We start from the raw sequence: 16,979 nt of genomic DNA, 5'->3' as shown, positions 1-16,979 counted from the left end.
TCTGAGGGCATCCATGCTGTCGGCTAGTGTAAACACAGGTCGCACACGTGATGTCAGCATTTTTTGTCGCGAAAAGTGACGTTGCGGACCTTAAAACTCCGGTTTTGTCCGTCCACACGCAGACACCCAAAACGGAGGGAAAGCAGATCTTCACTTTGGCCGGAGGTTTTAAAAAGATCCGTTTTCGTGTGAAAAAACTCCGTTTTCGTGTGGATGACAGGCCAAAACGTAGAACAATATCTACGTTTTGGCAGATCCCCGGCTACGTGTGGACAGGGCCTGAATCTCTGATTTTTGCAGATGGTGTGGTCCTGCTGGCTCTCATTGAAGCAGCTGGGATGAGAATCAGCTCCTCTAAATCCGAGACCATGGTCTTGAGTCGGAACAGGGTAGAAAGCCTTCTCCGGGTCAGGGATGAGGTCCTGCCCCAGGTGGAGGAGTTGAAGTACCTCAGGGTCTTGTTCACGAGTGAGGGTCCGTGTGCATTTGCCTCCCTCTGTCAGCAGATTCAAGTCAGCCCTTAAAACACACATTTTCAGTATTGCCTTCCCTCCATGACCCTACATGAGAATCAAGCACTGGGTTTATTTTTCCTACTTTAGTTTTTACGATCCAGTAGCTCACTTTAACACCTCGCACCATCTTGTAGCTTCTTTGGTTTTATTTGTGCCATTTCAAATTGTTTTTATCATTCGTCGCATTATTTTTATTTTTGATAGTGCTGTTAACTGTTCTCTTATTCTATTGTTTTTAGGAATTTTTATCCTTGATTATTTATGCTATGCTTTTATGTATTTTACCTGATTCTCATGCTTTCATTGTGTTTCGTGTATTTGTTCAAGCATTTGGCTCTTTTATGTACCGCACTTTGGTTAGCTGCCATGCTATTTGGAAATGGTGCTTTATAAATAAATTGGTATGGGATGCAAAGCTGGAGCGTGCGTTTTCTCCGCAGGATGGCTGGGCTCTCCCCTTAGGGTGAGAAGCTCGGTCATCTGCTGCTCCTTCTCATTGAGAGGAGCCAGTTGAGGTTGCTCGGGCATCTAGTCAGGATGCCTCCCTAGTGAGGTTTTCCGGGCACGTCCAACCAGGAGAAGGCTTAGAGGAAGACCCAGGACACCCTGGAGAGTCTTATGTCTCACAACTGGTCCTTGGGATTCCCTCGGAAGAGCTGGTTCAAGTGGCTGGGGAGAGGGAAGTGTGGGCCTCCCTGCTTAGGCTACTGCCCCTGCGACCCGACCCAGGATAAGCAGCCGAAAATGGATGGAAGGTGTTTAGATGTTACATGTTCCTGAATAATTCCCTTTCTTCTGCTTATTTGGATGTGCCAACATCACAGGAATCCACTCTTCTGCTGTCTCTGGTATTTTTTTTCTCATAACGTTTGTTCAAAGTAATAGATTTAGTTTTACTCCTGCTGGATCGAGGCTCCGCCCTTTTAAGTGGAAGTGTTTGGCTGGAAGCCATCATGCATTCCTGGTAGTCCAGCCTCTAAATCTATAATCTGATTCCTTTCCTCAACCAACAGGACGACCTTCATTCAGTTACTACACCACTCGCCAAGTTTGTGGTTTTCCTCGTCCGATGGCATCATTGTTTTGGTCTCCGTGTTCCAGTTATGGGAAAGGAATATCCTAACTGCATTTACGAGGAGGAAACCAGTGAATAAAATCCAACTTTGCTTTTTATTTGGAGATTACACTCTAAAAAACATAAAAATGAAGACAAATTAACTTCAAAGCAAGTCACAAGTTTCCTGACGTATTTAGATCAGTAACATAAGCTCTTTTATTTTCTTTTTTACAAGCAAAAATATCTTTAATACACATTTTTTTTTAAAAAGAAGAAGAGTACTATGTACACCCTGGAAACTATTTAAGCCGTATTACTTATGAATAGAGGCGGTGCTCATCGTTATAGCAGCCCCATATATCCTGAAAAACTTCAAGTAGACTCTTATAAAAAATAGAACATTTCTTTTGCTTTTAAAGAAAAACAAAGTTTTCCAAAAATACATATGAACAGCATCACGAGTTGGTAATGCACAGTCCTGATTTTCAGTCTTGTCAGAAATATGAGGATGCACTAAAATAAAAACGTACTGAGCAGTGTTAATGGAGGCATGGTGTGTTTGTGGATCATAAAGCTGTTTATCTTCAAAGAATGTCAAAGTTTCTGCTGTAAACGCTTCAGAAAGGTCCAGGAGGATCCGAGGTGACAGACGGCAGCAGATAAAATTATTACTTGGCTGGACCAAAAAAGAAAAGCTTAAAAAAATAAAAGCAAAGAGGAAGAGCAAACGGGCTGGGGGAGAGCTGGAGTTCCCTGCAGGTGGCGCTGGTCAGCAGTCGCTGGTTTTCGTCCTGCAAGAGAGAAAATTTACAATCAGAAATCGAGTTGCGTTAAAGATGACATCTTCTCTTTTCTCAGAGCTCAAAATGAAATGAATTTGTTACAAAACAATAAATTTGTCCGATATTTGGAATAAATCAACAATTTACGGAGGAAGGATTTCTAATTGGTTCAACGGGACTTGAGTTTATAAAACAAGATCTTATTTGATGAAGCAGCAAAAGCAGCAGTCACATTAAAAAGGTTACATCAAAAATGGATCAGAGACGGCACCAAATCTCTCGCTTTCTGCACACCTGCACGTGTTGTTGGTCAGGAAGTCCTTTTTTAGATCATTCAGTGTTTATAAAGTATTATAGGTGTTACGCCCTCTACTGGTGAATAAGGAGAAGGACAGGGAGTAACACAGAGGCATGCGTTTCAGGTGATAAAACTATAAACAATGATTTGATTAAAAGGATTTTAAAATGTCAAAAAGCTCCAAATCGTAAAGTACTTAAATCACACTGTTAAAATGGCCGTGGGTTTCGTTTAAAACAGACGTCCGAACGCTCCCAAACATTCACACACAAAGTCCACTGACTTACACACAAGTTTGGGAGCCAAGTGGAAACCAGCACTCTGGTCCCTCATCTGTTAAAGACCTCTAAAAGTTGTTAAGCTTCACTAAAGCTCAAACAACTAAAACCCGTTTAAAAGCCATTACAACAAACAATTGGAGCACATGAGAGAACTGGCACAGATCCAGTCTCTCTCCTGCCGACAGCTCTCCCTTTTATGCTGCTCAGGAGGTGATCAGCCCAAGTGAGTGCAGCTGTGCTGGTAGGAGGAGGAGGAGGAGGAGGCAAAGCACTGATTGTCCTCTGCAGAGTCCGATTTCTGGGACTAAACAGCAACAGGGAAGATATCATTGAGGACATACCTTAGGATTTAAATCATAATATCCAAAAACATATTCTTAATTTCTAAGCGGCTACTATATATTCTGGAAAAAAAGGACTAAGTAATTCCCCCCCCCCCTCAGAATTTTCATTTTGTTATTTTAAAAAGAAAAATACTTCCTGTTAAAGCTGCAATTGCAAATTTGGAAAAAACATTTTTTCACGCCTCTTAAACTATGTTTTGTTTGTTTTAAGTATTTTTTGATTGATTAATAAAAGAAACAACATAACCATGCTCAAAGAAATTCATTAGGTCCTTCACAATAAAAGTCTAAAACGCCATACGGAGGTTACGTTGGCAGTAAGTGCTCCGGCAGCCAGATGTGCCAGGGGTTGGAGTTCTTCATAGGAAGCACGTAACATTACCTTTGTATCTCCAATACATAACCTACACTGCACAGAGTAAATAAATAAAATGATCTATGTAGTCAAATTCATGTGGGCAGATGGTGCAAAGGACTATTGAACAGGTAACAGAAGAACTAATGAAGCGAACATAAAAATCACAAATGTGTTAATTATATAATTACGTGCAAAAATTCACATCCGAGTTGCTTTCAGAGCCATTTTGCTGATCAAGTCCCATTGATTTTAGTGCATAGCTGGCCAAAAAAATAGGGCACAATGTAATTTGTCCAAGTGGTGTTGCCGTAGGAGGACGTCATTGACAGGTGCAAGTTCCCATGCCGATCTGGCACCCCGAGCACATCTGGTACCTACACTGTCTGTCACTTGTGACTGTTAGTGACAGCAGTAGCTCAGGAGGTAGAGCGGGTTGTGTAGTAATCGGAAGGTTGCAGGTTTGAGCCCGGCTCCGACCAGAGAAAGCTGCTGCTGTCTTTGGGCAAGACACTTAACCCAGGTTGCCTGCTGGTGGTGGTCAGAGGGACCGGTGGCGCCTGTGCTCAGCAGCTTCGCCTCTAGGGATGGGTACCTTTGACATTTGAATCGATCCGGTACTAATTCCCGGTACCTAGGAATCGATACCGGTACTTAACGGTACCAATTTTCGATACTTTTGAGTGTTTAATATTATTAATCCTCTTTTATAATTAAATATATATTTTTCTCAATTTATAAACATATTTGATAAATATCACGATAAATAACATACAACAGTTTGTATTTTAACATCGTCCTTGTAGTTTTAAAAGTTGATAATTAAAATGAAGCAAACATCTTTACTGTGAACTAAATTTACTGTGTATCTTCATTCCTTTTGCCGTCCTTTTTCATTTGATTTTTCCTACTGGGAAGTTAGAATTTCCGAGGAGAAAGCGAACGCACCATTAGCTGATAACATTGGTGGCAATGGAAGCTAACATATCAAGCTAACGATATCTTAAACAGTTTATTTAGCTGCTGGAGCAGATTAAAACGATGATGCCTCACACTTAGATCGTTGTCGCTGGTTTCATCTTCACCCAATCACCCGCATTTAGTAAAGTAAAGCAAGTTCTCGTTATGAAGGACGGGTACCGAAACGAGGCACCGTTTCAAATGAAGTGAATCGGTGCTCAGTTGGTGCTGTGGAATTCGGTCGGTACCTTAAAAAGTAACAAATTCGGTACCCATCCCTACGCCTCTGTCAGAGCGCCCCAGGGCAGCTGTGGCTACATCGTAGCTCATCCCAACCAGCGTGTGAATGACTGATTGTGTTGTGAAGTGCCTTGGGGGGTTGTAGACGAATACAGACCAAATACATACTTTTACCGGTAGCTGAGGCTTTTTAAAACACAAACCAGGTGTGGTAACCCACTGCAAACACCACCATGAACATATTTAGTAGGTCTTAAAAACAAACCCTCTTCCAGATCTGCTCTTGGATGCAACAGATGTGGTTCAGGCTGAGAAAACTAACATGCTCAGACTCTGGAGGGAAACCGAATCCTCACAACGGCTCTGAAAGCTAGCAAAAACGTGGCCACGTGCAGCACATTTGTCATCCACTTGTCTCACCTGGAAGTCATCGCTAAGTGCTAATGTTCTGACTTCGCTGCATCACTTTCCAACCGAAAACACCCAGAGAGGTTACATCTAGAGTCTTGGGCGTCGACTCTAACCCTTTATGCGCAGATTTAAAAAAAAAGATTCAGCCACAAAATGAAGATAAATGTAAAACGCACCACGTTCATTTGCATCTTGCATTGTTGCAGCTAAGCCTGACATTTCAGTTTCAGGCTATTTTTCACGCACGCACGCACACGCACACACACACACCATGCTGAAGTGCAGCCAAAACAACAACTCCAAACCACAGAGAGCCAAGCAAATTTATAAAAATAATTAAATAAGAATTCTCCAACAGAAACACACACACACACACACACACACACACCTCCAGGTACACAAGTAGAGCTTCTTTTTACAAGCTGTGGGTAAACTTCCTCCTCTAAACGTGCTCTCCGTGGTTGTGGCTGCCCCAGAGGGGGGGCTAAGACACGCCGCCACCCACCCCCCCTCACCCACCAGACAGGCCAGCTCCTGTCATGTGCAGCAAATGCACCCCAGACTGTCCAGGAAAACCACAATAGGAGAGTGACACCTCATCAGAAATGATGCTCTTTCTGTTGTATTACTGGAACAACACGTCACACAAAAAAGGTTGAGTTCTGAGAAGTGACAGAAGCTGCGATGTCATCAGAGACAAATGCTTCACCGGGTCTAACTGTATGCCTTTACAGAACAACAGAAGGATGTCTGTTGGGAAAACACCTGTCTGCATTTCTTTAGATGTGGATCTCAATAAAAAAAGTAAAAACTAGCTTTCTTCTTAAAAGGTTTTACGAGATAAATTCAGATTTTCTGTCTTTTAAAGCAAACAGAAGAGCTGTAAATGTGGGAGCTTGTCTGCATCAGGGCTGATTTTGATGGGTGTGTGTGGTTTTTACAACCTAACGTGTGAGAAATTAGCAGCGGCTTTGACCAAAAAAAGATGTAATCACCTTTTTCTTTTCCTCTCTGAGTCATTCAACCGCGACTTGCTTTGAGTTGCCTTAATTGTGCTGGATTTTGAGATACTGTCTTCTCTGCGTCGTTTTCTGCAACAAAAGATGGAAAATCGAGTTAACGAACGTCTTCCTAGAAATAAAACAGCAGCTGTTTGTTTTACTGACTGTGTCGCGCTGCCGTCCAGCTCCTGCTCCTTGCAGGACGACTGTGCGGGTACTTTGCCGTCCTGTCGGTATTCTCTTCCCTCATCCGGTTGGGCTCCTCTCTGGCTGCCGTTGCATCGCTCAGGCGGACACCTGGCCTGAGGCTGGGTTGACGGCGGAGACCCTGAAGATGGCTCCTGGTCTTCTTTAGACAATTCTCGCCATTGGTTCTAGAGGCAACAGGAGTCTGGTTAAACATGGCTTCGCTCGGGCCATGTGTGAAAATTTTCCAAACAAGATTGGTCAGTCCAACAAATGATTTGGTGGTGGGGTGTGTGTGTGTGTGTGTGTGTGGGGGGGGGGGGGGTGTTGAAACAATTCAACAATCACAAGTGTAGCCCGGATAAATGAGAGGTATTACAAAGGTTTAGAAAGTAAAAGTTTATTAATATTTTGATAAATTAAAGTTCACAAATAATAGTTGTGTTATTAAAAATGTTAATCGTAGAAAAGTATGTTCAAGATATGAGTGCATGTATGCGTTTTATTTTGTTTGTTAGAGGTACATGTGAGAAGTGTAATTTCCTTGGGAGAGTCTTGGAAGGGAACGTAATGGCGAAAGGGGAGGTCAGAGAGAGAGAGAGAGAGAGAGAGAGAGAGAGAGAGAGAGAAGAGAGAAGAGAGACAGAGACAGAGACAGAGAGAGAGAGAGAGAGAGAGAGAGAGAGAGAGAGAGAGAGAGAGAGAGGTAACCGCTGCTCTGCCTGTTGGGGGTTTGTTGTGTTCACATTCTACCTGGTGATAAATAATAACTGAGTTTGTGTCTCAGTAAAAGAGTGTGTAGGTCCAAAAGTATATTACCTGAGGGGTAATTAAAGGATATAGAACAAGTTGTTAGAACCCAGAGCCCACTCAAGTAATTCCTGAGATAAGAAGGGCTACACAAGCAATCCTAATCAGCAAACCGCAAGGCGTCCTGTCAGATTTCCTTGTTGTCTGAAATTCATCGGCGTCGATCAACAACGTACTGCGCTGACCTGAACGAGCTGCACACGAGAATGGGGCAGTACTTCTGATCTATCAGCAAATACTTGAAGGCGTTGCCTCAGCGGGGGTAGCTTCACCTGTCGGACCAGGTAAGATGAGCAAATGTATGACGCTAACATGAGAATGCTAACGGGGGTTATGTTGAGAAAGAAAAGCATCAGAAGATGTTTTCAGAAGAGTTTTAAGTCACATTGTGGATGTAGGAATTGTCTTTGACCATTTAATTGGAGGACATCAAAGCAGAAATCAAAAGGTTTTTCTCAGATGGCGCCATCTAGAGGCGGAAAAATGTAGTGCATCTGAATCCCCTCTCCCTACTTCAGTGATTGTGGCTGGAAGCAACAACTCTCGTTCGTGAGCACGCACCTCTAGCTCTTGTAAGTCGTACTCAGGATGGGGCGGGGTTCCGGAATTTAAAAGTTGCCCACATCACAGCTGAGCTTCAGGCGACAGGTTTTGGAGTCTTATTTCCTGATATTTGGACATCTCGCCCCAGATTGGACAACAGCAACACGACTGTACCACTGACTTGCAACACAGATGTTATTTCGCCACAAAAAACACAAGCCTGGAGGAGCTTCAGCTGTGTGGTGAAGATGCTAATGCTAACGGTTAGCTACTACAAGCCAAGACAATGGCTTGTATGTTAAAAACAACAACAGACTTCCCCTTCTTGAGTCAACAACGGCGAGGCCATGAAGGCATATTCACAGTGTGACATAGATCTGTGAGGATTTTCTAATCCTAGAATTTCACCGTCTATTTCTTAACAGAAGCTAATGCAGGAGATTTTTTCATGTTCAGCCTGCATAGAAAACTCAGTGACCAATTATAGAGATGTACGTAGTTAACAGTTTACCTGCAGTTAATGTTGTAACCAGGTTAAAACATTTTGCCCGTTTAACTGCTTCAAGTCCTGCTGCGCTTGGGTGTAATGCCACTAGAGGGTGCAAGAGCACTGCCATCAGAAAAATTTTACTGGGCAACCGCAAATGAAGAAACTGGTTGGTTTGTAACTGGCCATCAACCGTTAAGAGGCGTCGTTAACTGGTTAAAGACATTTTGAAAAACGTGCATCCCAAACAGATTATATTCAGAAAAAACATTAAAGAAAAGATTTTTCGGTCAGCCACACCACATCTAAACCACATCTGAACCACATCTGAACCACATCTGAACCACATCTAAACCACATCTGAACCACATCTGAACCACATCTAAACCACATCTAAACCACATCTGAACCACATCTGAACCACATGTAAAAAAAAAAAATCATATGTAATTCCAAAAGGGGGAAAACTCTGGATTGCTGCTTTAATTAGACCCGTGGAAGGGGTAAAAAGACCATTTTGGTTTGAGATGGCTACATTCTGGCAACGATAGGAGGCTTCGAACAGCGAGGCAATAGCTTAACAAAAAGTGAGTTGACAAAAATGTTCACTTTGTTTGTTATAGTTCTATCCATTCCTTGAATGGCATACATCATTGGAATCGCAAGAATCCTAGCATTATAAAGATGTATAATGTTTATTTGTACATAGAAAGAGTAGCAAAAAGACAGATTTAACCTGGATTCGTATGTTAAGTCCCATCTATATGTCATGGTCATAAAAAACACTTCGGACTTTCCTCGATGTTCAATAAAAGCGTCCAATCGCTCAACCGTATTCTCTAGCATAAAGATTGCTGCAAACAAAGATGGCAATGTTAACAAATATTGAGACAATTTCAAAAAAGGACAAATCCAGCAACTTTTCATTGTTATTCTAGGAACCAGGGCAGGATGTCGGTGAATTACCTGTACAGAAGAGTCTCCCATGATGAACTTAGCTCCTTCAAAGACCGCCATGTAGGAGAAGCGCAGCTGGTCTGAAGTCTGGATCAGACCCATGCGATACTTCCTCATCTTCAACAGGATGCTTTTGATGTCCACCGATGATGGGTCTTTCCTTTTGTCTATCTGGACAAGAAAGTAAAAAACACTTCAGAAGTCCGTCTTGTGTTTACTAGCGTGGTTAAACACAGGAACTTTACCACAACAGTGTTAGTGTGCAGTTACTGTTAAGTCATTAACAATAAACAACGAGGGAGGCTCTTACGAGAACAAGGCATGTGTCAACTAATGAAAACGTCCCTGAGCGTCCGATTCCAGCGCTGCAGTGCACCACGGTCGGGCCGTGGTCCACCCCCAGCGCTCCCGACTCCCGCACTTTAAAGAGGAAGTTCAGGAAGGATGCCGGGGATTCTGGAACGCCAAAATCGGGCCATGTGGTGTAATGGAAGTGGTAAATCTGTCTCTTCTCTCCCGTCTGTGAAAGGACACAAACAAAAGTGATTCTGTCCCTTTCATCAGAGCTTTCAACTTCTATGAAGCTTCCACGTAACAGTTTGGAGTAAAATAACACGATCGCCTACGTTAAGATTCTGCAGCTCCAGTATTCTGGTGGTGTAGTAAGACTTTGTATCTTCTGACAACAATGCGACCAAGAAACCAGTGTCTCTGAAGGCCATCTCCCTCTCCTCCGCTGTGGGCCAGTACTGGGCACACTTTTCCTGTAACAGCAGAAGTAAAAAAAAAAAAAAAAAAAAAAAAAAAAACTTTCTTTAAAGCGTTGATATTTTTTTCCAGTTCTTCCTGTAACTGTTGCAGTGGAAGCAGATGGCCGACATAAAGCATCCTTATTTGGTTAAACACGGTTGTACACTAGGTGCTCTTTAATCTCAATTTCAAAGAAAACAGTCAGCGAGCGAATCTCATGACCCAGCAGGATGCATTCCAGCTGGAGGGAGGGAGAGAGAGAGAGAGAGAGAGAGAGAGAGAGAGAGAGAGAGAGAGAGAGAGAGAGAGAGAGAGAGAGAGAGAGAGGGAGAGAGACAGAGAGAGACAGAGAGAGAGAGAGAGAGAGAGACAGAGAGAGAGAGAGAGAGAGAGAGACAGAGAGAGACAGAGAGAGAGAGAGAGAGAGAGACAGAGAGAGAGAGAGAGAGAGAGAGAGAGAGAGAGGTAACCGCTGCTCTGCCTGTTTAATCTGCACATCACAGGATCACAGGAGTTAGGGGGTTGACTTTAATCCTAGATCCTTTACATCTGTGAGCACGTTGTCAAAACATCCCATTCCAGTTATTCTGCAAACAACACATCCATTATAGACATGTTTTTTAATACATACTAGTTTAAATTTATGTTTCCTCCTATCAAAAATAAAGAATTTAGTATGAATTCTGTAATCTAAGCTTTTTTTAAAGGGCAGCCAAATAAATGCTGGATCCTGTGGGCAAGAAAAGTCAGAGACATCCTTTAGTGGCCTCCTCTATTATCATCAAGTTTCATCACAAATAAATAAATAAATAAATAAATAAATAAAACACCCACCCCCCACAAGGAGAAGCCAAAGCTGCAGCAAACTGGGCTTCATCAGATCATGTTGTGATTATGTAAAAGAGGGTTGATTACCACAGAGAATAAACGTAGCGCTGCTGATGGATAAGTTAGGTAATAAGAACATAGAGCTGGTGAAAGAACTGTGAAAATGTGTTTTTGCACACCAAGTTATTGTTTTCAAATTGTTTGCAGTGGTTCTTGAGCAACTTCACACTGGACGGTCCTCTGCTGGTTAGAAAATGCACTTGAAGCTGTGGTTCACGGAAAAACCATTTTTGATGATTGTTTCTGATTCTAAAGCCTGGTTTATGCTTCTCCGTCAGCTCCGCAAGGGACAGACACGCACGGATTGACGGAAGCGTTTTGCTCTCATACTTCTCCGTCTCCTGGAGAGTGTTGCAAAGCAATTCCCCGGCAGGACCACAGAGGGCGTAGTGCTGTTCTGTGGTATCCTGTCATGTATCGGTCCAAGATTGTGTGTTTATATTGTGTTTTTTGTGTATATAAGAGACTTTTAACACGGACCTATTTGTCTCTCATTCTCCTCCACCTCTTCATGCGCTCGCCACCTCTACACCCACGTTTCCTGTAATTTCCGTCCACAAATAAAACGCTTGCTGTGCATCTTTTCACTCCTCCAGTCACGGGAGAATTAAACGTTCATATTTTTAGAGTTTTTTCGCGAGGTATTCTTCAAGCTTCTCCGTGTCTGTGTCTAGTTATCCTCAGCTCTCTACAACAACAGCGGCGTCCTGACCAATCACAAGCTTGCGTAATCCGTCTCGTTTGACGGATGTTTAAAAAAGTGGGCTCGACTCCGTACGTACTTGGTGCCTGCCGGAGCCCTACGCAAGGACGGATAATGGCGTTGCGTGTCTCCGCACTGACGCAGACGGAGAAGCATAAATCAGGCTTAACGGGTCACTGAGTTTTTCATGCAGGCTTAACATGAAAATAGTCTCCTACATCTATCTCCTGCATTAGCTTCTGACAGAAAATAGACGGTGAAACTCTAGGATTAGACATCCTGACAGATCTACGTCACACTGTCACTTAAAATTCATGGATTCACCCGTCTTGACTCACGATGGGGAAGGCTGTTGGTGGTTAAGGTCCAGGAAACTGCAGAGAACATTTTGACTATCAGAAGCTAACCATTAGCATTAGCAACTCCGCCACACGACAGAACTCCTCCAGGCTTGTGTTTTTTTGTGGAGATGAGTCAGTGGTAGAGTCATGTTGCTGTTATCCAATCAAAGGAGAGATGTCCGAATATCAGAAAGCAAGAATCCAAATTCTGCTGTCTCAAACTCTCCTCTCATCTGGCAATCTTCTAGATCCTGAAACGGGCACCAGGAATGTTTGTACCCAGATTACAACTTACAAGAGACCACTGAGAATGTATTGATTAAACGAGTGAACCACACCTTTAATAGATTTGTGGTTCAGATGGGAACATTAATGGGAGATTTCTGCCTGCTTTGCGGCACAAGTTGTTAACTGCGCCAGAAGTGAATATGAAGGCTAGCAGTTAGTTTAATTTTTCAGTTTGCCAACCGTCAATTAAGAGCACAAAAAGAAGAATTTTGCTTCTCCAGTTGGCATCTTGGTGGTGACTGGAAATAAAAGTAAGAGAGGAATGTCTTTGAAGGTGAAGCAAAGAGCTAAAACCAGAGTGAACATCGGCGCGGCCTACACTCGTTTGAGGGAGCTAAAGGAGGCTATAAAATCACAGACTGATGATGACCTGGCTTTGTTGCTACTGGACTTGTGAGTAATACACTTTTTGTCCAACAGTGTGGATCTTTTCACTTAGTGATTGTAAGTTGGCTCATGTTAGCATTAGCTTGTTGTTAGCACTAGCTAAAGTATGCTTGTTTTGGACAGCATTAATTCCGCTTTCAACCAGTAGGAGGAAGAAATGGAAAACGTATTTAGCGTTACTTTAAAAGTGTAAGAATAATGCTCTAATAATAAAGATTATGACCTCACTCGGTTCTTAAGTTGCCATCATGATGCATCATCTGAAAATGCAATCATGGTTCAACTGCTCAGAGTGTTTTATCCAACATAAAAACTTATTTCCCAGCAGGTATTTTCAGTTACAACTCAGGTGTGTTTCCTACGGCTACACCTGCACTGGTGATCGTCTCCAGAAAAAGCAGAACTTCTACGTGGAACACCACCCTCACTAAAACACCTGTGCTTGTTCTGTAGAGTCGGAATATGTGCTGTATGCTTATATGGTGTTTTTTTATGTTGGTGTACTTACTGATCCTTTCTCTATGACCCTGTTGAGCATAACGACTGCCTTTGTCTTCTGCTCCCAGATCATGAGCCAAAAGTGACCACAGGTGTTCTTCAGAGGGCCCTGTGGACAAAATACACACAAACGCTGTGATCAAGCGGAGAAAAAGCTCACCGAATAAATGAGTTTACCAACTGCTTGGTGTCTAACTTTGCATTACAGCCACAGAGATTTCACTCGTGTTTGATGATGTAGTTTAGAAAACTGGATCTGATGAGGCTTTAAAACGTCAAAATGTTACTTAGATAATAAAGATTACACAAGGAAACATAATAAACATGAAAAATAACACAACATCAAGTATTTACCAACTCTGTGTGAAAGAATTACTAAAATCAACCTTTGTTCTTTAAATTCTAATGCAAATTAATATAAGAGGAAAAACTAATTGTTTAGGAACAGAAAATAAATGATTAAAAACCTTGAAATTATGAGCTTTTTCATTTTGGTTTCTCAAGACTGGAATTGGTCTCAGACACCTCCACAAACCACAGATGGCTCAACTCAGAAGTACCAAAGCACACCGGCGAAACACCTAACGGTGGCACGGGTCTAGCAGACGCTGTTAAACGGTGAAATAGTTTGTTTACATTTAAAATTACATTTAGCATCTTAAAATTTGTCGGTGAGCAAAAAGCAATGCTGCTGAATTGGTTTTGTTTCTGCTTTAGTCTGATTCATTTTATATGAATTTTGGTTTGAGAAGCAAGAAGACAAAGAGAGTCTGACTTCGTTTAGCTGTAGAAGGTTCCCACCCACCCAGTAAGTTTTTAATAGCGTCTAAGCAGGTGCATAACAGCCGTCTCAAAAGAAGCGTACAGTTCAACGTCGTACAGATGGTAGGATGGAGAGGGAGCGAATAAAGGAAGAACAATGGGAGCCCCAGCACAAAACCGTGTTGTACACCATGGGCGAGAGAGGTAAAGGAGGGCCGATACTCGGAGAAGGCCACTGAGATGGAACGCTCCTCAGACAAATAAGAAAAAAAAAAAACTCCATGCAGTTCCTGGTAGGCCTACCCAGCATCTACTACAAAAATTAAGATAACTAGGAAATATGCCAGGACCACAGATACGTCATTGACCCAATCCGCCCTACTTTCAGGCATGAATGGTGCTGATGTCAAGCCTTAGCTGTGATTTCATCCCACCAACATGTGAGAGTCACATGAGTTAGGGTGCAAGTGATGGTGGAACTGCCAGGAAGAGAATGTCAAGGCTGCATTGTTTGAGGATGACTAGACACCAACTTCATCACAGACCTCCTAGTTACACATTTATGGCTCTCTAATTCAAAATAAATTAGATTTTTTTTAAATGCCAATGCTAATAAAAAAAAGTCAGTAAAAGCCTTAAATCTGTAATAAAAGTATAATCTGCTGACATGATCTTATCATGTAATTAATTGTTATTAATGGAATAAAATGCCTGGACTTGCCTGAGTTAATATGTAAGTCCTCTGGGCTTCTTCCATCACTACCAGGCTTGCATTGATGTAGTCGTTCTCCGTGTTCTCCAGCTTTACCCGACTGTGATCGACTGCAGGGAGCATGGGGGGTGTATTTTGGGAAGAGTTGTAAATTAACAGGCGTAGTTAGGCATTTAAAGAAACACACACAAAGTAAACTGTTTGGACTTTACGCAAATGTTTACCCACATGGGTTGACATCTCTGTATCTGTTCCGGTTACGATTTTCTGGATACTTTGCCACTTTGTAGGAACACTCGTGGGACTGATTTCGGATTTCCTGGACAGGAGAAGGGTTTAAGACAAAAAGATGACACAAAATGCTCAAAAACTCCTCTAAGATTACTGGTTGCTGCATTGATCGGCTGTTTACAACCTTAAATAGAGATATGTAATTCACCAGGAAGGAGAACTCTGAACAACATTGTTTAGATTCCTGATTATTCTAAGCCGTAAACATTATAGACCATGAGCTCAATGCAGATCATGCTGAATGTAAAAAAAAATAAACTTATGGAAAGTTTCTACCTTCAAAAAACTAATCTCCTCTTTTTTTTTTACTGAAGGGAAATTTTCTTTTCCCTTCCACATCTTTGACATGATCATGGCTTATAAGATGAACTCTACTGACAAATTGAGGAAGCATTTTCCCATTTGATTTTCTGAGCCGTCATAGACAGAAGTAGTGGTTTCAGCTGGAAAAACCATGACTTTTTTATAAAGCTGTTCATCGATCATGAAGCTTCCTTCACATGACATACAGATAAATATTTAGTTACATACAGCCTACAAGAGGTCCAGCTGAGCTTATAGACTGTTGTGTAAACAGGATTACGTAATCAGAATAGCTGCTGAACTCATGTCAACGTGAGAATGTGTTGTGGTCTCTTCAATATTAATGTTTTTAATTCTTCACAGGGGTAAACAAACTATTCATTAACCTAGAAATGCACATTTTAAATACTGAACCATTCAAGGTTTTGATTGATTCGACTCTGAGGTGCTCTATTAAAAACAAGCACGATCGGCTATCGGGGTTCTTTTAATCTGAGCCACAATCGTTTATTAATCCTGCACACAGCATCTAACAACTACTAATACAAGTATTAGTAAGTTCACGTGCGATCTTTGTGAAACAGGGATCTTAAATGATCGATCTTGAACCATGGCAGGAGTTTAAGCTTTTTGTAACACGTTACTACGAGTATTAACTTTCCGTGGTGGGCAATTTTAGTACACAACTGGAATAAAAGATGAGACGAGCGAACTAATAAGACGAGCTGCTCGCCTGTTAAATAAACTGCCCGCTCTAATTACAGTTAGCTTTATGCTAACCATGTTAGCAGACTTACCAAGAACAGTTTCTGCCATCGGCCTCCTGAGTCCCTATCTTCAAACTCCTGGTCCATTTTTCCAATGGCAGCGCCCGTCTGTTCCATCAAGGGATGCGTTTTTTACGATTTTTGTCCACCTACCTCATTACTTTTTTCAGGTTTGACAATTTTTAATCAGAGACTCACTACCGAGCTACTCGTGCCGAGTGTTTGTCAGTTAACTGCAGTTGTCATTTGGAGATGTGAGTCGTGCGCATGCGCCTGACGGAGCGCATGCGCACAACTCTTCCAACGGCTGTCCCAAAAAGTAATCTAACAGCACACACACACACACACACACACACACACACACACACACACACACACACACACACACACACACACACACACACACACACACACACACAAAACTCTTGTAACGCACCCATAATAATAATAATAATAATAATAATAATAATGATAATAATGATAATAATAATAATAATAATAATAATAATAATAATAATAATAAATGTGACCATTGATCAGATAATTCAATAAAACATTTGGCTACACAACTAAAACAATGAAAATGTTAAATTAAATATACTTAACGCATATGTTTACATTTTTATTAAATGCAGAAAGGTGTTGGATGTCATGATTTTTTATTTTCAGAGATGCTATATAGAAGATCGTTTTCTTTCTTTTCTTTCAGGGTTGGTACATTTTGTGGGTGGTTTATTAGCTTGAGTGAAAAACTGTTCATTCTCTTCAGTGGCCAATAGGGGGCCTCCTGCCTGCAGAATAAACACTAGGACAGCTAAGTTGAAAAACTAGAACCAGAACATATTCCGTTGTGACAAACTGCTTTACAAATAAAAGCACTGCATCAACGGCTCAGTGGCCAGTGCTTATTTATAAAACATTATAGGAAAAAACGAGCAGTAGCCTACTTAAATAATCAAAATATACAACAGGTTTTGCTTATAATAAAAGCAAGAGATCTGTGATAGTGATTGTAGCCATAGATGCACACTGACATTGAAAAATGTTCAGCAACTCAACACA

General features: G+C 41.7%; 1 protein-coding gene across 1 annotated transcript; it reads right to left on the bottom strand.

Annotated features, from left to right (window-relative positions):
* Positions 1–1,666: 1,666 nt before the first annotated feature.
* ptpn2b (protein tyrosine phosphatase non-receptor type 2b) lies at positions 1,667–16,170 on the bottom strand. The gene is made up of 10 exons (XM_070547496.1): positions 15,948–16,170; positions 14,785–14,875; positions 14,566–14,666; positions 13,093–13,191; positions 9,854–9,991; positions 9,538–9,747; positions 9,237–9,398; positions 6,410–6,618; positions 6,239–6,334; positions 1,667–2,363 (listed from the first exon to the last, which is right to left on the bottom strand). The coding sequence occupies exons 1-10, from the start codon at positions 16,032–16,034 to the stop codon at positions 2,342–2,344; spliced, it is 1,215 nt and encodes a 404-aa protein (XP_070403597.1). The 5' UTR covers positions 16,035–16,170; the 3' UTR covers positions 1,667–2,341.
* Between the last annotated feature and the right edge of the window lie 809 nt (positions 16,171–16,979).

Source organism: Nothobranchius furzeri, chromosome 19, assembly GCF_043380555.1.
Source record: "Nothobranchius furzeri strain GRZ-AD chromosome 19, NfurGRZ-RIMD1, whole genome shotgun sequence".
Taxonomy (NCBI): domain Eukaryota; kingdom Metazoa; phylum Chordata; class Actinopteri; order Cyprinodontiformes; family Nothobranchiidae; genus Nothobranchius; species Nothobranchius furzeri.
This window is presented reverse-complemented; position numbering and strand designations above follow the sequence as displayed.